Below are 23,673 nucleotides of genomic sequence, written 5' to 3'. Positions count from 1 at the left end.
CATCCCTGATCGCAACTGCATAGACTCTGGCTCCAAATGTGCACGGTGGTGGAGTTTGTGTCCGGGATATTTTGACCTCATATCTGGATATTGGGAGGAAGGGAAGACGTGTCGTCCATCTTCATATGCAGTATATGGCAGTGGTTCTTAAACGTTTGCACTTGATGGACCCTTTTACTGAAGCAAACTAGACCACAGACCCCCATTTGCAAAGATTTTTCATTTTAGATGTGTTATTTTAGTGAGTGTATGAAATTCAGGAACAGAGTAGTCATACATTCTCTCTGTGTTACCTATAGATTACATTTTGCCAGGGACCCCCTGGAACCTCTCCCGGTCAGACCAATTGGGGTCCCTGCACCCCACTTTGGGAACCCCTGGTCTATGGTGATCACGGTGAAATATCTATATTATGGTCAGTGATCAGTTGTGTATATGTCACAGTTGTGAATTGCTGCTCTCAGTGGGAGTGGGGTGAAGCAGGTCAGTGTAACAGCCACTGACATGTGAGTCAAACTGTCAAAAGGTAAGTCCTGGTAATTAATAATTAATTTGTGTTGTTGATAACAGTAACAGTGCTGCAGTTATTTGTCTTCCACGATCATTTATTCTTCGTGTATATGAGAAACTCTCCACTGTCTAAAAAATAAAGATGAGATTTCAAATTAAAGAAAGAGAGAACCATTTGTCGTATGCGGCTTTCCGTAGCGCCACGCTCAGTGGGTGGGGAAGTGCAACGCAAAGGCAAAGAGGTCAAGAGGAGGGAGGAGAGAACCACGTGTGATCCCCACCATGTACAGCGCTGTCCTTCCTCCGTAGACTTGTTTTTGTAAGCTCGTACCCTTCGCATGTAGCCAGCTAGCCCGCGACAGCCGGAGAAGCAGATAGGGATTTCTTTGGGTTGTTTTGCATTTCTAAAGCAAGACTCATACATTCGAGCGAAGCTGCTGGGGGGGGTTTCTGGAGCGACACTGACTGCCGACCATGGTGAGCAAGACAGATGACATCCCGGCGTCAGTGCCTAACTGTAATCCGGTTGATCTTGCGGATGAAGCCGGGGATGGAGTCCATCACGAATCCAGCAAGACGCGACTGAAGGATTCCTGCGACTGTGGTGAGACTCCGCAGCTACAGAGGCTGCTTCGCATGTTCTGTCATCGCACTTAACATGTACAATACACACGTTGATTACACTTATCACGATGCATGCAGTGAGAGTTATCACACACCCGACACTTGTGTGCATTAACTATGCTCAATGTGCTATATAATGTTACTGTATATAACATTTAGCTCTCAACTAAAGCTGGAGACATTAGCCTCCATGCTTTGTGTGACTTCAAAGTCCTCAGACCCAAGGTGATGGTCTCTTGGGTTGACCCATAGGGGTTGACCCCCTCCTTCTCCCCCCCCCAACCATCTCCTTGACAGCCTCTTGCAGTTTAAAAGCACCTAGCATCACCTGCTAATCCGCAGTAAACATGCATATGTTTGAGCTGGTTTGTGCTATTAGCAAGTGAGCATCCTCCACTGCATCAAATTCAAGTCTACATCCGAGTGTCATCGCTGTGATCGATTCTGACACTGTCACCGGGAGCACAGAAGGCTAACCCAAACACCGGCATGCTAACATTAGCACCGTCGCTCAGTATGCGGCTAGTTAGCTCGCAGGCTAGCCGGCTAACTAGCAAGCAGCGGCTCGAGTCTGTGTCGCAGAGATGAACGCAGGCGGTGAAAGCGGGTGTTTTACGGGTAAAGTATGAGTCGACAGTGATGCACATGATTCGTGGAGTTTTCACAGTGGAGCCACTTGTGTTGTACGAACCCGTAACGACGCACATGTTCGGTAATAACGTGTGAGAGCCAGGAACTGAAGGTCACCTTCAGTGGAGCTGCTCACTGCTCGCATGAACACGGGGGGGGACGGTCATAAAACCGGTTAGGGTTAGGTGTATTCTACTGTAAATGTGTCCACCAGTTCATGTGACGGATGTGTTACCGCCATGTTTTACTGTTAAACGTGCGTTATAATAGATGTCAGGTGGATTAAACACCCAGCGGCCAGTAATAACCGTCTAACCGGCCCCCCTCACCTCCCTGCCGGGGAAGATCATATCTAGCGTCCCTGCTCGACCGGGAAGCGGAAGCTGGTCGTCGCGTAAAAAAGTCACGGTGGTGCGTGCACGGTGAGAGGGAAGGTTACGCTCATGGTGAATGAAGTGCAGGAAGCTGGTGAGTATGGTGACAGATAAAAAAAGTTGCCGTGAGGCGGATTGAACCGACTCGAGCGGTGCCAGCCGGCGGAGTTCACGTTACACAACCTGCAGAGCAACCGGAGTGTGTGCAGTGTGTCTGTCACATGTGGGACCTTCAATTGTCTCTGTCTCTTATAGGGAAACACAGGAGGGGGAAGCTCAATGCGCCCAGTCTGAGTGCAGGTTAATTCATTCGTGTGTTTCTGGGTGGGGACTTCAGTTTGAGCTGTCCAGTCCATCCACAAACCCTTAACATTTAACAGCTGAAACAAGTAGTCCTTCAGTTAGAATGAATTATTCTCATATTGTAGCAGTTTCGGTTCTATTTGAAGCACAGGTCCCACACGTTTCCCCCCATGTTCTGTGGTCCCTGCTCACCAGCTGTCAGGATCTGTGCGTTTTCCTTTGTATTATGTGATATTTAAAATGTATATGTGAAGTTTTGAAGTGTGGGACATCATAAGCGACCTGATGGTATCAACTTGCGCTTTAGGAACCGTGTTCGGCATTATACACCTTTTAGGGCCCAAGTGATAAATAATGAATTCTGACTTGATCTGGAAAATAATCATTAGTTGCAGCTACAGTCGATCAATCAATTGGTGAACTTTAAAAAAATATGGATCAGCAGCAATATTTCATGCAAAAAATGTAAAGTTTTCTCTCTTTACATGCACACATCTGTCTTTTCAGTCTGTTTATAGAGACAAAATATGACATTTTGTGATTCACCTTGTGCTCTGGGAAAATGAATATGAATTGGCTGCTGATTCTAATTTAATACTTTTAGATTAACAAGTTGCGATTCATTATGCATGTTAGTGTTATGACCATGAGCCTCCGCTTCAAAACAATCTGAGCATGATGACAGAGAAACATGCTAGTCCCACCCCCACATCCTCATTATATGGGCTTATTCGTGCTGGCAGCAACTTGAAAATTGTGCAGTAAGAATGAGGAGCGGCATCTCCCCAGACCTCCATTACCGACTGGCTGCTTTTCACCACTTGTTGGCTGCCTCATATTCTTGTGCAAGATCCTGCAGTTTTCTATATTTGAATTATTATTCTTAAATCTCTCAGCCCATAACAAGTTCCCTGAGCACAAAAAGTTGTCTTTAAATTACTTGCTTTGTTTGATCAACAGTTTAAAAACTCAAATATATATAATTGGCATATAAAAATGATATAACTACCACAATAAAATCATCACATCCCAACAAGCCGAAACTATTTTGTATCCAAAACGATAACCATCTTCAGAATGACTTGCATCTTCTCGTTATGTTTTATTATGTAGCTGAGGGATGTAGTTGTCGTCATTCATTCTTGGCAAGTTTGATTTTATAAAGTCGAACAAGCTTTTCATTCACTCTTCACAGCTGTCACATCTGCATGACTCAGGGTCTGTCTGTCCACCAGGAGCTTTCCACCTTGTGATGCTAGTTGGGTTGTCGTTTCAGGGTTGTCTGGCTGGCTGGTTAATGTTGCTATGGCGGCAGTCAGGGTGCCCATGTCAAGGACTGCAGAGCAGAGAGATGGTTGACTGCTGCTGGGTTTATTATTTTGTCAACAGGAGAATTTGTCTGTAATAAACAACTAAGGAAGAGTTTATTTCCAAGTGTTGTTTTCTCTGAAAGATGATCATGTGAATCAGCCCTCTGAGCTGATTGATTCACAGAAAGGTTTAGCCAGAGGAAAAATGGGTCAGTTGAAGTGTAAACTTGCTCGCTGAAGTGTTTCAGTGTGTCTCTTTTTTTGTTTTTGTATCTTTCATTGATTCTTTACCATGACCTGGTAGAGGGCTTCTGCCTGGTCTCATACCACAGGTGTGTGATTGTTTTGGGTCAAGACATCGCTGCTTAATGACCTCTCGCATGTCTTCATTTTGTATGTTTTTAGCTGTTGTGGACATTTGAGGTTACAGAGCTGACTGGTTTGTTCCCATTTGAACTCCCCTGCAAATTACTGATGGAGAGTTGGTGTGGCTCTGGTATGATATTTAACTTGGATTGGATTTTAAGAGTTTAAAGTTGAGTGGACGATACTCGAGACAAAGTTAGTCTTTTTTTTAGTGAAGAAATGCTATATTTTAATATCATGGCAAAAGACATGATATTAAAATATAGCAAAGAAAATGAGTAAATATATCGAGATACACTGAATAGTTGTATTATTCTGTGATTAAATGAGTGATTCGCAGTTTAACTGAGGGATAAATTGAAGTAGTTTGGTGGGAGGTGAATTTATTTACTCAGATGTCGGTACTTCATGATGCGATACTTTGACAAATCCGGTATTGTCATAAAACAATCAAGAATTCAGTGGCCCAGAATAACCAGAAATATTACAGGGATAGCTGCGCCTGCAAAAATTATTTCACTCAAAGATGTATCTGTACTGGATTACCTCTTATATCCCTTTTATAATAATGATAAACAGACACATCAGCGTCTTCCTTCAGAACAAACTGCTGTTTCATTCTTTGACCGTCACCATATTCTGTCTCGAAACATGCGTCTCGATTTTTGCTTCTTTCTCTCTAAAAAAAAAACAGGAGGTATTGAATTTGTGATTTCGACTGTAACTTCACCTTTCTCCTGTAACACAGACTGAGGCTGGATTGCCTCATCAATCACTGTGGATACTCCAAGCTAAAACAAATTAAACTTACAGCTTCACATTTTATAAAGCTAAATCCAGTGACTCGTTTGGCGTTGAACCAACTGATTCATGGACCAGCAGCTCTTAATATTACAAAACAGTTATTTCTTATTTAACATGGAAATTAGTTCAGTGCATGTCTGAGCGCAGCTTTAGCGCGTGTGTGGTTGACGAGGAGGAAAATGTTTCGCTACAGCGCATTTGAGGGGTAACAAAGTAGAAGCTAATTGGGGCTAATTTGCAGTATTTTGTAAATCTAAGGTAGCTAATTCGGGGGTGTTGATGGAAACCATCTAACATTAGCAACACATTATTATTAAGGGGCAGCTGTGGCTGAGGGGGGTATAGTGGTCGTCACCTAACCAGAAAGTTGGTGGCTAGATATCGTTCTTCCCCATCTGCATGTCGAAATGTCCTCGGGCAAAATACTGACATCCCCCGAAAAATGTGTTGCCAAAAGATGAATTGTTTGGTAAAAAAAGTCAATTTAAAGGCTCATATTATGTATTGTCCATCGCTAACGTGCTAGCGTGCGACCCATAAACACAGAAACCTTACCATTCTAATACATAGATTTGCAGATGACCCGATACCATTAATTTTTCTTTGTCTTCACATTTAGTTTCCATTTCCAAGATGTCTGCCTAAATAACTCCAATCTTACCACTTTACCTCGTGTAGTGTACAGTAGCTGGTTAAACGTCAAACACGAGGCTTGTGGGTTTGAGCAGGGTCAAAGCTGCAGGCGAGTGAAAAGTTGTTGAAAATGTTGGTTGAACTAATTTGTATATTCATAGATGTGCATATACTAAATAAGGCTAATGTGTAGAGTTGCATCCAAGTCATTATAAGGACATGGGATCATGTTCTTATAATATATATATATATATATATATATATATATATATATATATATATATATATATATATATATATATATATATATATATATATATATATATATATATATATTTCTTTCAGTGGATTTTGTTCAATGACAAAAAATGTTGCGAGCCACTGCTCTAAATGATGGATGTAGATGATGGCTGCTCGAAAACCGATGGACACTGTCCTGTGTAGCCCGTCAAATGAGTCCAGCTGAACTGAAACACTTCAAAACTCTAGGTAAAACTTTCAACTCCCTGATCTTATAATCAACTGCCATCTGATAATGTTTCTCTCCTGACAACTGAAAGCACAAACGACTACAGCACCAAAACACTTGACACCAGCCCCTCGTTCTCCTCTGGCTTGTAATGTTACGATCTTGTGTCGTCCGAAGCCGTTGTGTTTGTTATTCAGAGCGTGGCCTGCCGTGCTTCAGCCCCTGCTCCTCCACCATTTTAGCACGTTCATTCCTCACCCGGGGTCGTAGTCCAGTTATGAGGCCCCACCCCTCCCTGCGGGCCCTTCTCCTAAGTAACCCTGACGCTGTGCTACCCTTGATAAGTGAGCAAGGACACGCAGGCTGGCAGCAGTTGTCCCAGTGAGAGAAAACAGTTGTCTGACATCCATGTACGGATACTCGGCCTTGCTGCTCTGAATTAATCTATCCAGGGGCCTTTTATTCATGTCATAATTCTTTCTTCTTAAATTAGCTTGTCATTCATTGGTGTAGATTTTTTACATTACGTAGTTTTTATATATATATAAAAATAAATGTAAAATTAAGGGATTGAACATCAATTAAAGAGGTTTTTTTTTTTTTTATCAAATGGGTTACTAGCAGAGTTGATGTTCACTCACGATCAGCCATGCAAATGACCAGTAAAACCCTGTTGTGAATGTTTAAATATTTTGTATTCACCCTCTGTTCCAACAGTGTTGCCTTAAGCAGGTTGTTGTTGGTAATAAGATTCATTCATTCTTTCTTTATCAGCTTTTTACTTATTGTTAATTTTCTAATACAATTATTTGTTTGTTGTAGGTTCAACTTTTGTAGGTTCAAAGAGAAAATGCTTGTACAGTTGATTTAGTTAAATTTTGTGTTGAATTAATCTGAATTAAATGCACTCACACTGCAGCAATGGAATACTGTAGCTTAGCTTTGCAGGCTCTGTTAACAAATTCATAAATATTTCATAAGGATATTCGTAAGGTCGTTGAGCCTCTGGCTACATGTGCTTTGTTTGTCACCAGGCTGCCTGGCAGCGTCTCTGTGAAAAGGGTTTTCTGTGTTGTCAGGATGACTTGCATGGCTGACTATCTGAACATGCTGTTCACTGTTGCCCAGTTACTGTTGGCTGTTGAGAACAGAGCTGTTTCTTTATACAATTTAATTGTAGTGCAGGATTTCAGGTGTAAATGCTTTGTATATATTGTTTTTATACTAATAGATGTAATATATACCTATTCATTAAAATGTCTAAAAACAACTAGACATACGTTCTACATTTTTTTTGACTTGTGAACATGCATTATCCAAAATATTTCAAACAATGTTTAATCCCAGAAAAGTCCCAAGTTTTATTCAAGATAACAGGGCGTTTCATTTTGCTTGCCTTTTTAACTGTCAATCGCCTTGCTTAAAAGTCAGCTGGTTTTTTATTCATTTCATTATTTGTATTGGTCACTTGTAATGGATCATGTATATTCATTTCTGTTTGCTGCATAACGTGAATAAAACTTAAATACATGACCTTATCTGTGAGCTTGATTTGACTAGCGTCAGGTAGATGTAGACGACAACTCCCATGATCCCATGCTGCTTCAAGATGCTATCAAACTAGGTCTTTTGTTATTGTTTTCATTAAATGGCCCAGAGCAGCTGAAGCTACATATTGTACATTTACATTGTCAGAAAACTGTATTAAAACTTGAGTGAAAGGTCCATAATTCACAGCTGACCTGTGTTTTCTGCTGCAGGGCACACTGCAGATACAGCCATGGTGAACGGGGACGGGGCTCACGAGCACACAGAGGAGACTGAGGCGATGCATGATGGGACCAGTGAGGCGGACGGAGATGACTCCAACGAACAGGAAGTGATTGTGATCCAGGACACAGGCTTCACTGTTAAGATCCAGGCACCGGGCACAGAGCCGTTTGACCTGCAGGTAAGGATGTGGCGCTTCACGAGCAGCAGGTCTTTAGGTTGGGTTTAAACCATAGACTAAATTTAAAGTTGGACGACATGACTATACACAGCGTAAGGGTTAAAAAGTAATTTAACTTTTTTTGGTATGTTTGGTTTTAATTAGATATAAAAATGAGGTGAAATGTCATTAACAGCTGAGACTAAATGACTCACACTCCATCACTCCAACAGTCTTTGGTTTAAACTGACACTATTAGCCTCTGGCAAATAAATAAAATGTTAATGTTCTTGGTGAAATACTTTTGACCTGCTCTGTTTTATTTATGCCATTTACCTGGTCATAGTCACAACAGAAGAAGCAATAATTACCTCTAGTATAACTTTGTACAGTTGTGATATCCTTTCTGAACACCATGTTACTCTGATCAGTTGATCCCAAAGTAGCCCATATTTCTCAAGCTGTAAATATTTCTAAAGATTTGCATTTCCAGATTATTTCATCTCCCCTCTTCGCTCCTCTCCCTCAGGTGTCGCCTCAAGAAATGGTGCAGGAAATCCATCAGGTGTTAATAGACCGTGAGGACACCTGCCACCGCACCTGCTTCTCCCTGCAGCTGGATGGAAACGTGCTGGACAACTTCGCTGAGCTTAAGTCTATCGAGGGCCTGCAGGAGGGCTCGCTGCTCAAAGTGGTGGAAGGTCAGAAGCCCGCCAGCAATTTGTTGTTGTCTTTGTGCAAATAGAGAAATTAACGTTGAAAAGTTGAGCTGTAACCATAATGCTGCCATTGTTTTAGTCTGATATTTAAAGCATGTAAAATAAATGTAAATCATTATCCTCAATGAAACACATTTATATTTTCAACAGTCTTTTTCTTTTGGAGGATTTATTCATTCTTATTGAACCAACAAATAAAACATGTAGCTTTTTATAAAATGTCCAAAAGCTCTACGTAAAGATGCAGAGTGTAACCATCTGTGTTGGGAAGCTACAGGGAAAATGTGTTCGACCTCCCAATGAAAATGTCTCAGACTAATCTGGTCATGTGAAAACACATAAACCGTTAATGGCAGTGATAGAGTCAGACTGCATGGGCAGGTGCAACCTGACAAACCTGATCTTACATCATCATTCACAGCAAATACAGTGTTAAAACTGTTTCATCTACATATAAATGGTTTAAGGAACAATACACAAGTTAAAATATAACCTGCATAACTGGTAAAATGGCTGCAGGCAAAGACTAACTGAAATTTGTTATTTTATATTTTCATAACAAATTTGGATTATCCCGATCAATTACTCCCAAACTTCTCAATACCCATTTGTAACCTTTGGGTTTCTTTTGCCTGTTTTTGCTGCAGAGCCGTACACTGTACGTGAAGCTCGTATCCACGTGCGTCACATCAGAGACCTGCTGAAAAGTCTGGACCCATCAGACTCCTACAACGGAGTGGACTGCAACTCCCTCTCCTTCCTCAGCATCTTCACTGACGGAGACCTTGGAGGTACAACACCACAGGGCTTTTCAGAAGTTACATTTTTATATTCAATTTGGTAAAGTTAATGCTTTGTGACATAGGTGTCTCTTGCATGTGGTTACATTATCCTCCTGTGTTGCTGAGTTTAACACATTAGTGAAAGATGGAACCTCTGTTGTCCTGCACAAACTCATCTTACTCGTGATGTGCTTGCAGATAGTGGTAAGCGAAAGAAAAAGGGTAATGACCTGGAGCAGATTGACTGCACCCCCCCAGAGCACATCCTGCCTGGCAGTAAAGACCGCCCCCTGGTGCCCCTTCAGCCACAGAACAAGGAATGGAAGGTGAGAAGTTGCCTGGGTTTGGCTCTACATGTAAACATAATCATGGACAAGAAAAACTGAGCCTCAACCAAGTGCAAATTCATAGTAATCAAATAAAAGAAAGTAAATTAAAATGTTTTCGTTTAAACTTTTTAATTTGACCGTTTGGTTTAATATCCTCGACAGCCTATGCAGTGCCTGAAGGTCCTGACCATGAGCGGCTGGAACCCTCCACCTGGAAACCGGAAGATGCACGGTGACCTCATGTATCTGTACATGGTGACTGTGGAGGAACGCCATATCAGTGTCACTGCCTCTACACGCGGCTTCTACCTCAACCAGTCAGTCAACATTTCTACCCTGTATCTCTAACGGCTCCATTGTTTCACTTTAGTACCAGTTTATACACAAAGTATTTGGCTGTTATGCAGAGCAACAAATGGGAACCCATCTGACACAGGACACAAAGTGTCACAGGTGCAATTGTCATTTTCTCATTAAGCTCATGTTGTTTAAATACCAAATGCACTTGCACCCATCTGAGCACCTAGGATTTGTTGGTCTTAAAATGTGGTGTGATCAGGAGCTTTGTTGATGCTTCAGGCAGAAGAAACTTATTGCATCATTGACCAATAAAAACCTGGTCTAAAGTCAGTGCAGCATTTCACTGTTTGATGTGCAATATGCACACACACACTTTCACTTTGTATACAGGCAAATCAATTTGCAAGCTTGCCTGGATTTTACTAGGAATGGGGGATGGTACTCTGATTGATTAAGTACATATTACACCCAAAACACAACTGTGATTGATTAAGTACAACTCTTTAATAACCATGCACCTGGAGCATCGACTTTTTTTCTGCTATCAAACAACAAAAGTGGATCTAAATACACTTGCTCCCAAATTGTTAAAGTGTTATTTTATTTATAACCTACACCACCATCAGCTCAAGTCCGGTATCTCGCAGCAGTTAAACCTCGATAAGCTGATGTTTAGTGCAACAGGTGCTGCTGTGAGTGAAGTTAGTCTTGAAACATGCGCCTCACATTTCCTCTGCATGTTGTCTCCATTGAAATAGAACAGGCTTTCATATATTTGCAGCTTCTTTTAATGGAAGACAGTGTGATAAGTGTTGATAGAGACTCGACAACTGTGGTCTATAAGCCGTTGTAGGATCCTAATTTTGGATGCCAGCAAAAGCTTAGCAATCAAATTAATGAGCTGCAATCGGATTACTCTGGAAAATAGAATTGGGGAAGATATTGTTAGGCTTGGAGCAGTGTTGTCTGTTTCTAACAACTTTATCACAGCCATGATACCGTCTGTGTACCACTGGGCAAATTATGTATGTTGTTAATACAACCCCTGCAGCAAACAAACAGTAAATAATGTTAAAGCACTGTTCATTTTTATGCCATGAACCTGAAAAACTAGAAAAAAGTCAAACAGTAATTTTGGCTTCTGCAAATGTTTGCCCAACCAGGACATTCTAAGTTAGACACTTTTAGTAGCCAGCCAACTTTTGCCTACAGGTGTAAGTTCCTCATGTTTTAAATTCTGTGAACATTGGTGCAATAAGTTACTTCCCTGCAGTTAAACTAGTCCCCAGTTCAGGCTTGTTTAGTCCTTTATCTTTTCTACCCAGTACTTCATATATTACTGTGAGTTATGATGGTAAAATGTCTGCGTTATTATTCCAGATCTACCACCTACACCTTTAACCCCAAACCAGCCAATCCCAGCTTCCTGAGCCACTCTCTGGTGGAGCTGCTGAGCCAGATCAGTCCTGCCTTCAAGAAGAACTTCACTGCCATGCAGAAGAAAAGGTGACGACATCTCTTCACCTTTAGTGTCACTTAATCTGTTCTCCTGTCAGAGATCAACCTCCCTACATCTTGAATGATTCATGCATCTTTCCTTCAGCGGATTCACAACCTTCTGTTTTCACTTTGTAATTTACTAAAACTAATTATTTTTTACAATCAGTCACTCATTTGTTCATTTACTTTATTTGAACATGTGAGAACATATTCACAGCAGAGATCTGACCAGGTGGCATCAGGCTAAAATCTCAAAGCACAATAACAAATGGATTTACTCTGATTCTTGTTATTCCCTGGTTGTAATTTTAATGATTTCAGAAACTGCTTAAAATTTCAGATGAACTTTCTAAAATGTGTGTGTATATATATATAAAAAGACCAAGCAAGTAGATATTTTCTGTTTTTGCTGCAGGGTCCAGAAGCATCCCTTTGAGAGGATAGCCACGCCCTTCCAGGTCTACAGCTGGACCGCTCCGCAGGTAGACCACGCCATGGACTGTGTTCGTGCCGAGGACGCCTACACCTCCCGCCTGGGTTATGAGGAGCACATACCTGGACAGGTGGGCGCAACTGAACACATCAGCAAACCAGGCAGATGTACTCTATGATGTGAAGTTGTTTTTCAGTGTTTTGAAGTTGTTTGTGTTGATGCGTCTCCAGACCAGAGATTGGAATGAGGAGCTGCAGACAACCAGAGAGCTTCCCAGGAAGAACCTGCCTGAACGGCTGCTGAGGGAGCGAGCCATATTCAAGGTATTGTTGAGCTGCTCAGGCTTTGTCCCATTGTGTGAATTTATATTGGTTTCTTGTGGTTTTGTAATGTCTTTTAATACATTGATTCATAATCCTCAAATTATTAAAAAGTCTTGCTTTTCATTTTTATAGATTCTTGCATACTTTTTATTTCCTGCTGTAGGCAGTAACATCAATTGTGATTTTGGTATTAAAAAGATCTTAAGTTGAACATTGTCAACCTGCCTGATTCCTGTTGTAAAAACTTTTCAGATGGTGTTAGATTGGCCATGTGGCTCTCACTCTGCCTTAATGATATCAGAAGTAATAACCCGATGACTACTTGCTGACTGTGACGGGCGATGTGTAGCTTTTCTTATAAATCACCACCACGTCTCTTTTTTAAATTTCCCCTGCAGGTCCACAGTGACTTTGCAGCAGCTGCCACTCGAGGAGCAATGGCAGTAATCGATGGCAACGTCATGGCCATCAACCCCGGCGAGGAGACGCGCATGCAGATGTTCATCTGGAACAACATCTTCTTCAGCCTTGGCTTCGACGTGCGGGACCACTATCGTGAGTTGGGAGGAGATGCCGCTGCCCACGCTGCGCCCACCAATGACTTGAACGGAGTACGAGCGTACGGGGCGGTGGACGTGGAGGGTCTCTACACCCTTGGGACGGTAGTGGTGGACTACAGAGGCTACCGAGTGACTGCCCAGTCCATCATCCCAGGAATCCTGGAACGTGAGCAGGAGCAGAGCGTCATCTACGGATCCATTGACTTTGGAAAGACTGTTGTGTCTCACAACAAATATCTGGAGCTGCTGGAGAAGACCAGCAGGCCGCTCAAGGTCAGTAAAGCCCAATTCATGCTTCTGTGTTGAAGCTACGCCGTAGCATACCCGTAGACGTGTACTCTACGCAGAGTCCTCCCCAAAAATGTAAATATGCGGAGACGTGCATTTTTTTAATATATATTCAGGACTTAAAGAATGAATTAAGTCTTGGACTTGAGAGCCACAGACAGGGTAGTCAAGTCGTTGAGTATGAATGACGGACTAACAACCTTTTTTACGTTTTCATAGTGTTTGTTGCTACTTACAAAAGCCTTATCTTTGCTATGCTTGGTATAAATTTTAGGTCCAGAGACACGATGTACTGAACGAGAAGAACGACTCAGTGGACCTTTGCTCCTCTGTCGAGTGTAAAGGCATCATTGGAAACGATGGCCGACACTATATCCTGGACCTCCTGCGTACTTTCCCCCCTGACCTCAATTTCCTGCCCGTGGATGGTGAGGAGCTGCCTCCAGAGAGTCGGCACCAAGGCTTCCCCCGCCAGCACCGCCACCGCCTGGCATGTCTCCGCCAAGAGCTCATCGAGGCCTTTGTTGAGCACAGGTAGGAGTCTGCCACAGTGAGCATGAACGCAGTTCTGTCGTCGCATGGAGCTTTTGTACATCAACTGTTGTTTGTGTCCCTCTCCAGATATCTTCTCTTCATGAAGATGGCGGCGTTACAGCTCATGCAACAGAAAGCAAACAGGGACACTAAGACTGACAGACCTGCCATCACAGAAACATCCACAGAAAACAAAGCAGATACAAGCCTGACTCAGACAACTGCAGCAGATTCGACTGCAACAGAGGTCTCCACAGACAGCACAAGCCTGACAGACAACAGCACCTCTGCTGCCTCACAGTCACCACCTGACAGTGAAGAAAACTCAACAAAGCCCACCACAAACGGGCCTGTAGACCCCCCAACCACCCAGAACGGAGAGTGCAAGAGCCCACTGGAGGGTAAGGAGCTTGAGGAAAGTATTCCAGGATTAGCTCAGGCCAAAGAGCTGGCGGAGACCTTAGTTGCTGAAGATGGATCTGGTATTGGTACGTCCAAAAATAACCCAAAAAGCAAATCGGGGACGATGCAGGGAGAGCTACTCCGGTGGAAAATTGCATAGAAAAAAAGTAGTGTTTAATCACAGTTGAGAAGTATTTTTTCTTGTCTTTGTGCAGCTAATTTTAGAGTGTGTGTGTGTTCGTAGCATTAGAGTATCTTGTAGAGCATTAAAGTGCCTGTTACTGGATCATAGTGACTTCTCTCCACCTGGCTAGCTGTCCCTGCTCAGTCCTCAGCCTGCTGTGGGGCTGAGTGTTGGCATCCAATCAAATCAACCCGTCGCTCCCTGTTCCAGCCTGCGATGCCTCTGCTGTGGGATAGTAACTGAATAATCAGTTGCAGTCTGTTAATCCAAATCTGTTTTTTGGAATGTAAAAGATAATCATGTTCAGTGATTTGTGTACTGATCCTTAATCACAGTAATATGCTTGTCAAACGAACTGACCTGATCTATAGTGGTTGTAGTTTTGCATGTTCAACGGATTTGAAAAGGTGGTGGGTGCTCGTCCACATTGAGATTAACCTCAACTAACCGACGTTTGATACTGTCGAGCAAATCACTCCTTTGTGCATTTACAAGATGAATGCTCCTGTCTGTTGTGTGATCAGCTGATCAGCAGTAATCACACAACCCTGTGATCTCAGAGTTGAAGGTGACAGAAATTTGGCTTCTATTCATTTGAAGATATTCTGATACCACTACCACCATTAATAAAATCTCACACCGGGCATCGGCAAATATACACAAATCTATGTCCCAATCTGATACCACATCGTTCATTCATTTCACCCAGATAGAATTTGAATGTACTTTTCCTTGAAATCACTACTTGTTCTTTTGCCACTCAAAAACTGCAGTCACTCTGTCCTGCCACTGGCAAGTACTGTGTTTAGAGCAGCTAAGAAGAAGTGACGTTGGGTAGTGTAGCATTATCCAGAGCGAGCTAAAATGTCAGCAATTTAGCAAAATATTTCATGTTAAGTTAAGTAAAACAGTGACGCGTAACATATGCAAGACTTCAGTTTCAAGAGGTGGCACTTTGCAACACTAGCAATAGGTGATAGCAGTCATTACTTATACACATGGTCAGTAGCATACAGCTGTTAAAAAACTTTATATAAGCTTTTTTTGTTTTTTTTAGCTTAGCTTTTCATCATGATATTATGGTACCTTCATCTGATTTTGTTGGTTAGTGTTATGTAAGCAAACAATTGTGGAAAGCATGAAATCAATTAAAAAGAATCATTTTTTGGGTATAAGCTAAACTTTTATTTATGCTGTATTTGATTGGTACTCTGTATCGGCCGATTCGCAAAGTCCAGGTATTTGAATCCTTCAAATAGAAAAATGGTATCCAGAAAAATGGTATCAGAATATCTCCATTTACACTATTAAGCCATATAACTCATGTCAGCACCTTCAGCTCCGTAATCCACACGTGTATGTTGCCATTATGTTAAACATTTCTGCTTCTTTTCCGTGTGTTTTGATCCCTGTCACCAACAGATCCCAAGAGCCGTGAGGTCGTCCTTAACGCTTGCAAGGCAGTCGGATCCATCAGCAACACATCTTTTGACATTCGCTTCAACCCTGACATCTTCTCCCCAGGTGAGCGTGACACAGAAGATGAATGATGAAGAGAAGCTTTACAAGAGCTTTAATGTATGTAAAATATTAAAGTAAAATAATTCAATATAAAGCCTCTATAGGATGGAAATATTTGGATTATTTTGCTTCTCAGGAATGAAACCTTAACAGCCAGGCCACTTTGCTGTGTATTGAACATGAACAATAATACATATGAATAAATGTATTATGTTTTTGAACAGGGGTACGTTTCCCAGATGACAGTGCAAATGAAATCCAGAAGCAGAAGCAGCTGCTTAAAGATGCTGCTGCCTTCCTGGTGTCCTGTCAGATCCCATCACTGGTCAGTAACACACAAACACAAACAGATCCAGATCTTACAGGGGTTGAATTTTTCATGTTGTGTATCTGAGCTTACAGCCGTCTGTGTGTGTGTTCGAGCAGGTTAAAGACTGTTTGGACCACAGTACTCTGCCCATGGATGGAGCCACACTCACAGAGGCCCTGCACCAGAGAGGCATCAACGCTCGCTATTTGGGGACAGTTCTGCAGTTTGTGGATAAAACCCCTGCTAAAGCACAGCTGGAGCACTTCTATGTGAGTCTGATTCCACGAATCTGACCTTCACATACTGTTCGTACTTGTGTTTATTCATTCTAAAAATATATATTTTCTTCTATATCTTAGAGAATAGGAATCAGTGAGCTGATCACCAGATGTGCAAAACATATCTTCAAGACATACCTCCAGGTTTGAAAGATTTAACTTTCATTATCTACATTCTAAAAAGACAAACCTACTTTTATTTTAATTAATGTCTTTCTTATTTTTGTCATTCAGGGCGTGGAGTTGTCTGCCCTCTCTGCTGCTGTAAGTCATTTCCTCAACTGTTTACTGAGCTCCTTCCCTGATGCTGTCGCCCACCTGCCTCCCGACGAGCTGGTGTCACGCCGCAAAAGCCGTAAACGTCGCAACAGGGTACCCGGCGGCGGAGACAACACTGCGTGGGCCAGCCTCACGCCCAGCGAGCTGTGGAAGAACATTGCCACCGAGGCACAGAGCTACTATCACTTCACCATACAGTGGTGAGGGCACCATCTTTCAATGTGAAACAAATGTTTAAGGGGTTTTTGATTTTCTTTTAGTGACTAATATCGTGTTTTGAAATGTTTGTTTGTTCAGTGAGAGCGTGGACCAGGTGGTGGAGAAATACGGCCTCCAGAAAAGCACCTTGCTCAGAGAAATTGCAATCAAAACTGGCATCCAGGTAACACCCATGGAGTCTAGTGACCACCTCGTCGCCACTTTACCAAATGGCCATTCTGGTACATTTAATCTATATTATCTTTTTCATATGTCTTGTAGATTCTGATAAAGGAGTACAACTTTGACAGCCGCCACAAGCCTGCCTTCACAGAGGAGGACATCCTGAATATTTTCCCTGTTGTGAAGCACGTTAACCCCAAAGCCTCCGACGCCTTCCACTTCTTCCAGAGTGGACAGGCCAAAGTACAGCAAGGTGAGACATGCTTATCGCACTTGATGCAGTCAGACATGTTAATTTACAAACCTGAGTCAAACATTGACCTCCTGACTGCTCCTCATGCGGCTCCCTTTGTTTGTTAATGACTGATTATGTAGGTGAATGAGAAATTTAGTGGTGAATAAACTGAAAAAAGTACACCGAGCACCTACCAAGCCTGAGTAGCCACTTTATCACCATATTGCATATACATGTGTTGCATCAAATACATGTACAATATACAAGGACACTGTTAAGATTCAACACAGGTAAAATATCAATTCTCTGATATAGTTGAAAGGAATATTTGTTACCGTACAGTTACTAAATGCAAATAATTTCCCTAAAAAATGTATTTTGATTTGATTATGAATTGCAAATTCGCACAAAATGTCACCTATTCGTAGATATTGGCACTCTAAACATGCCTTATTATTATTGTTATTATTTATTTTTTTCATAAAGAACTTTGCATTATTTCTTTAGAAATTCAGTAACTGTTGCACTTGGCGGAGGTAATAAATACCGCCGATGTAGCACATCAACCATTTGTCTTGATTTCCAGGTTTCCTGAAGGAGGGCTGTGAGCTGATCAATGAGGCTCTCAACCTCTTCAACAATGTGTACGGACCCATGCACGTAGAGATCTGTGCCTGCCTGCGCCTGCTGGCACGCCTTAATTACATCATGGGAGACCACGCTGAGGTACGTAGCATTTACTCTAACCTTGTCTGTAACTTTTACAAAAGTGTCCTTTTGTTATGATTTCACTAAACGTGTGTATTTACCGGCAGGCTCTGAGTAACCAGCAGAAGGCCGTTCTGATGAGTGAAAGAGTCCTCGGCATCGAGCACCCGAACACTATTCAAGAATATGTGAGTCATCACGCCCAGAGATGGATCTTTTTAGGTTAAAAGTTTGAAATCCTTCTTGTATTTATTTTTATTTCCTGTGTGTGTCCCTCCACTTCTTAGATGCACTTGGCTCTGTACTGCTTTGCCAATGGGCAGCTGTCGACCGCCCTGAAGCTGCTGTATCGTGCCCGTTACCTCATGCTGCTGGTCTGCGGGGAGGACCACCCAGAGATGGCACTGCTGGACGTGAGTATTTAGTTTTTTGAGATTTATAAATAATCAACATCAATAAAATGTTAATGTTGACATACTGTGCTCAGTTTTTAATATTTACTGTTCATGGTTCTCCTTCCACAGAGTAACATCGGGTTGGTGCTGCACGGAGTGATGGAGTATGATTTATCTTTGAGATTCTTGGAGTATGCCTTGACCGTCAACACAAAGTACCACGGACCCCGGTCCCTCAAAGTGGCCCTCAGGTGGGGACACATTCATCATCATCATCATCTATAATGGTATAATACTGACTTTACGTGATGGTTTATATAACATGTTGTTTTTTTTCCAGTCATCATTTGGTTGCGAGGGTTTACGAGAGCAAGGCTGAGTTCCGCTCTGCACTACAGCATGAGAAGGAAGGCTACACTATTTACAAGAACCAGGTACAGCCTGCAGGAATCCAAACTGCTGACAAACGTCTCTATCAAATGTGATGAATTGATACTTAATACTCCTTCTTCTCTTCCTCTCAGATGGGTGAGGCACATGAGAAAACCAAGGAGAGCTCCGAGTACCTGAAGTATCTCACCCAGCAGGCCGTGGCTCTGCAGAGAACCATGAATGAGATCTACAAGAACGGCTCCAACGCCAGCATCATGCCCCTCAAGGTGACTGCTCTCAGTCTGAAGTGTTATTGTCGTTCCATCTGTTAAAACCGTAAACATTCAGCACTGATATCATGTTTTTCCTCTGTTTCTCCAGTTCACTGCCCCCAGCATGGCTAGCATCCTGGAACAGCTCAACATCATCAACGGCATCATCTTTATACCTCTCAGGTAGAGTCCCATTACAATATAAGTGTAATGTGGCTAAATACATAAGTGTATGTGGAGTATAAATAAAAATATGATTCCAAAAGTCTGTTCAGAGTTACACACTCGTTGCAGTCACATGTAAATGCCCAGGGTTCCCTTCATTCTCATTGTCAGTTGAAGACTTTACTATTCTATTTTTCCCCTGGTGCGTCTTGTTTAATGTCACAAATGCGCCGGAAACCAATGTGTTAATACAAAAAAAAATCCATGTTGCACGTCGTTCCCAACATGTAAAAAACACCAACTACTCAAAGGTTATGGCTATTTACGTGCCAATGCCCGTGGGTGTTAGTGGGGTTTTTGACCAGTGGAAAAGGAGCTTCAGAATTCAAGTCCAAATAAGGTTATTTTTTAATAAAATTGAGGGAAACATAAAAGGCTCACATTTTAATTTGTGAATCTGGGCTAGAAGTTTCTTCTACAAAAGGTCTATCATTGACCCGTCTCGTTTTTCTTTGCAGCCAAAAGGATCTGGAGAACCTGAAGGCGGAGGTTCAACGGCGGCAGCAGCTGCAGGAGCTGGGAAAGAGCGAGGAGCAGGCTGAAGAAAGACCACTGGAACTAGAGGACACAATTCCCATTGATTAATGCCCAGAAAGCCCTCAACGCGCTGCTGCTTTCTGCTATTTGAGGGGGAGGGAGAAGAGGCTGTGACGAAACAGCCATGTCACCAGGCCTGTGGACCTGAGAAGCAAGCAGTTAAAATCAGCATTGAAATAAACAGGGGAGGGAGAGGGATGGATGGGTCAGGGCAGTCCAGAGAACAAACTGTGTGAACTGTAGGACGGATAAATACAGAGCAGGAAGTTCCTACAAGGTAGGATGCGAGGGAAGAGAAAGTACAAACGACATAGAATCAATATTAATGTGCAATCTTAAAAAAAGAAAAAATATATATCCCCGACCCGAGAACCTGGTGATGAAGTCACTGGAGGCGTCAGCTGCTTAGAAATATGATCATATATGAACGAGTGTTTGCAGCCGGGGGAGGGAGACCAAGGATGACCATGACATTGTATACCAGAGCCTTATCCACTTATCCACTGTACCATCATCCCCAAGTCAGGCTTCTTCTCAACTTAAACTTCCTATAACCACTGAAAGCCCAGGACCACGTTTTGCCCCACCATACCCTTACTAGCCTCGAGGAAACCCCAAGCATTTACCCCACACCTACACACGCCACCCCGCCCTGGTGCTCTAAATGATAAAGCACCTACCCTGTCCTAGAACTCAGGGGTACTTTATACTGTGCACTAAGACCAGAATACAGTAAATAAATTTGAGATTTTTTTCACGTGGGGCTTCAGAATGTAAATGTTCACTCTCTGTGGCTTCTTTGAGCCAGTTCACAACAACCGCTTATTGTTCTCACATGAACCCAATGGTCTATTCTTTTAACCGTTCTATCATTTTTACTTATGACATCCCAGGTGGGTCCCTGCTGTGACCCGCGGTTCCTGAATCTCCAAGCAAGGAAACAACACATTAGTTAGCTTTTCAACTGTTTGATTATTTGCTGGATTTGTTTTTTTTTTCCTTTTTAAGTAAATGATGACTTGTTTTTGTTTTGTTTTTTTGTAAAAGTGCACAGGAGAATTAAAAAGGTATTTTAGGCCTGTTAATCATCAGTTAAATTAAGCCATGTCTGTTTTATAGAAAATGTATAGAAGTGGGAAAAAAAGATGTATAAATCTCTATCGGGTTTAGACAGGTACTGGATGGATGATAATGGAAAAACCGCAGAATTGAAAACGTCCACTTTATGCAGTAGATTTATCTATCTATATAGTAGCTGTGTCCAACTTTCTATTTTTACACATTGAAAGAAAATGTGTGCATGTGTGTTTGTATGTGTGACGGTGTGTTTGTGTGTGTGTGTGTGTCTTTGTGTAGTTCAAGAGAAAACTCTTATTGGCCAGAGCTGTTGCTTATTTTTGCTGCTGCATAGTTTGAATAGAGGCTGAGTGAACATTGGCTTTCCAGATGTTTTATTTTTCTACACGCAGTTAACCTGTTTGGATGGCTGACGCCTCTTTTCTTAAAACATTCATGGCCACCAATGTTGTCAATCTGTTTCTGCATCAAACCTCTCACCATCGGACAGGTGTTCAACATTGGCAGTAGTGAGTGATTTATTGTTGCTGGGTGTATTTTCTTTTTTTTTCATTATTGGATCATGTCATCTTTTCATATGTAACTGAGACAGAAAACCAGCCAGGAGTGTCTGTTCATTGAGCAGTATTTAGTGCACTTTCTTGTGCTGTGTGGGTGTGTTAACATTCACGGCACCTCCAAAAGTGGACAAACGAAGGGTTGCCTCGATGTGATGTACCAAAAAAAAGACTGATAAAGGGTTTGTTTGCGCTTGTATACATGCAATGTATCCCTCCCATGGCAATTTGTTACTTAATTGTTGCCGTGTCTAAATGTTTATGTGATTAAAGCAATAGAGAGATGGTGCTGGAGCTGTTGCAGAAAATGCAGTTTTTACTTTGGCATAAGATGTGCAACACTGACTGACTGTACTTGGCTGAGTGCAAATCCAGGAGAAGCGTTTGTGTGTATATATAAACAAACAACATAAAGTGAGCTGTAGAGACTGAACCATGACATTTTTACAGTGAGTTTCCTGATTATGCTCCTAAAACATGATGCCCTCACATGCAGGAGCAGAGCCTGGTGTGTACTGTGCCTATTATTTATCCTTCTGAAAGCAATGAGCGTGATGACAGGTAGAATCTTCATAATGTTGAAATATTCTTGTTTTTTTTTTGTTTTTTTTTGATTTCTTGGATCATACTTTTTCAGTTCTACATTTTCTCTTAACCAAGTCTAGCTCGACGGTAATACCACCAGTGTCCACGAGGTGTCACACTAACACCTCTGTCATTGTGAAGACCATGCATTGACCTAAATGTCAGTCATGTAGTGTGAATGCGCACAAATACACACAAGTTCGGTACATTAAAGAGGGAATCTTTATTTTAAGCATTTTTTTTTTTCAATTATATTAGTCCGATGACAAAAAATAATAGACTGCTACCTTTTGAACATGTTCTGAACCTGTTGAAATCTCCCAACAGCCGTGAGTCTATTGTTTGGATGTTTTAATAGTTTATAAAATAGAATAAATTCATTGAGAATAATCAAACTGTCTGCAGAAAACTCTATATTGTTTTTTTTTTTTAACACAGTGCCTCGGTTAAGTTGTACACATCAGAGTCCAGTTTTCAGTTGTGACCATTGAACAGGTTTAGCTGTTTTAAGTGCATGAGCTTATTTCACACTATTTAACATAAGCATAAGACGTAAGGGAAACAAGAAGGTACATGGTGTAATGATGCAAAACGTAGTTAGAATTTTTTTAATAAACATGGCTTTCAAATAAACCAAATTGCCAAACACCTTAATTGAAAAGCGCAGAGAATAAAGCTGAAATATTAATTTAATTGTATATGTACAATACAATATTGTAATTAGAAATTGAGCAGAGCTGTGTATTTTATAAATGCAGATTATGGTGTCTTTAGTGTACATTCAGCATTGTGTATATTTTTAGCGTGTAATACAAACCTTATCTTGATTTGCAAACTATGAGGTGGCCATAATAAGATTGGACCCAAGGTAATAGTATAACAACTTGTATGAACTTCTACAAAGATGCACATAACCACATGTGCAGAACAGCTACAATGGACAGTGAAATGATCCCAAAATAGACGCATATCTTGTCATATGTTACCTTTTCAATTTCATCCCCATAGTCTTTTACACATCTGTTTCCAGGGGCTTACTGTCTAATAATCCATGCATGGCTGTAGACTATCTCAAATTATACATAGCAGCTACTATATATATATATTAGAATATTTTAAATTCTCAATTTGGCATACATATATCAGACAATCTAACTATTCATAGTGTACAATTTATTTTTTCAGGGGGTTAAAGAGTTAACAGTCTCTTTGTTTTGAGTGGTAATACTGCAAGTGTCAGCAAATTGAGAGGATTCACATGAATAGTTCATATCTAATGCTGTCTTGTGTTTGAACCACACTTGATATTAACAGAATTGTAAAGAAACGCCTCGTGTTTGGGACATTTACTTGAGAAAGGAGCCATTAAAGAGTTAACAGTAAATAGTTGTGTTTTTTTTCTTTTTTTCTGCGTGCGCGCTCTCGTCGCCCCGTGAACGCGAGCTCCGTGCGCGCTCCGGGCTGAAGGCGAATGCGGCAGGCGACGAGAAAACAAGCGGCGGAGACGAGACGCGGCTCAGCTCCACATCACAAGACCCGATCCCTCTGCAGCGGAAACCTCACGCCCTGTCGGGTCGTGTTACCGCAGGAGACGGCGGAGGACATCCACGGCCAGAGAGCATAGGGTGAGTCCC

The 23,673-nt window shown here is 41.8% G+C and overlaps 1 protein-coding gene across 2 annotated transcripts; it reads left to right on the top strand.

Moving 5' to 3' along the window:
• The first annotated feature begins 746 nt into the window (after positions 1-746).
• cluha (clustered mitochondria (cluA/CLU1) homolog a) lies at positions 747-21,748 on the top strand. Of its 2 annotated transcripts, none has more exons than XM_035155120.2 (27): positions 747-1,114; positions 7,784-7,974; positions 8,483-8,654; positions 9,320-9,463; positions 9,653-9,780; positions 9,946-10,100; positions 11,464-11,589; positions 11,999-12,146; positions 12,247-12,339; positions 12,738-13,172; positions 13,462-13,721; positions 13,809-14,122; positions 15,730-15,831; positions 16,053-16,153; positions 16,255-16,407; positions 16,498-16,560; positions 16,651-16,895; positions 16,993-17,077; positions 17,176-17,329; positions 17,898-18,037; positions 18,127-18,207; positions 18,307-18,432; positions 18,544-18,665; positions 18,755-18,848; positions 18,939-19,073; positions 19,168-19,241; positions 19,742-21,748. In XM_035155120.2, the coding sequence occupies exons 1-27, from the start codon at positions 985-987 to the stop codon at positions 19,866-19,868; spliced, it is 4,098 nt and encodes a 1,365-aa protein (XP_035011011.1). In that variant the 5' UTR covers positions 747-984; the 3' UTR covers positions 19,869-21,748. The 2 variants fall into 2 exon arrangements, with proteins under 2 accessions (XP_035011011.1, XP_035011010.1); XM_035155119.2 differs by having other exon boundaries at positions 13,809-14,209.
• The last annotated feature ends 1,925 nt before the right edge of the window (positions 21,749-23,673 follow it).

The sequence above is a fragment of the Hippoglossus stenolepis genome, chromosome 4 (genome assembly GCF_022539355.2).
Source record: "Hippoglossus stenolepis isolate QCI-W04-F060 chromosome 4, HSTE1.2, whole genome shotgun sequence".
Lineage (NCBI taxonomy): Eukaryota > Metazoa > Chordata > Actinopteri > Pleuronectiformes > Pleuronectidae > Hippoglossus > Hippoglossus stenolepis.
Note: the sequence above shows the minus strand (reverse complement) of the source record. Positions and strands in the feature narration are given on the sequence as shown.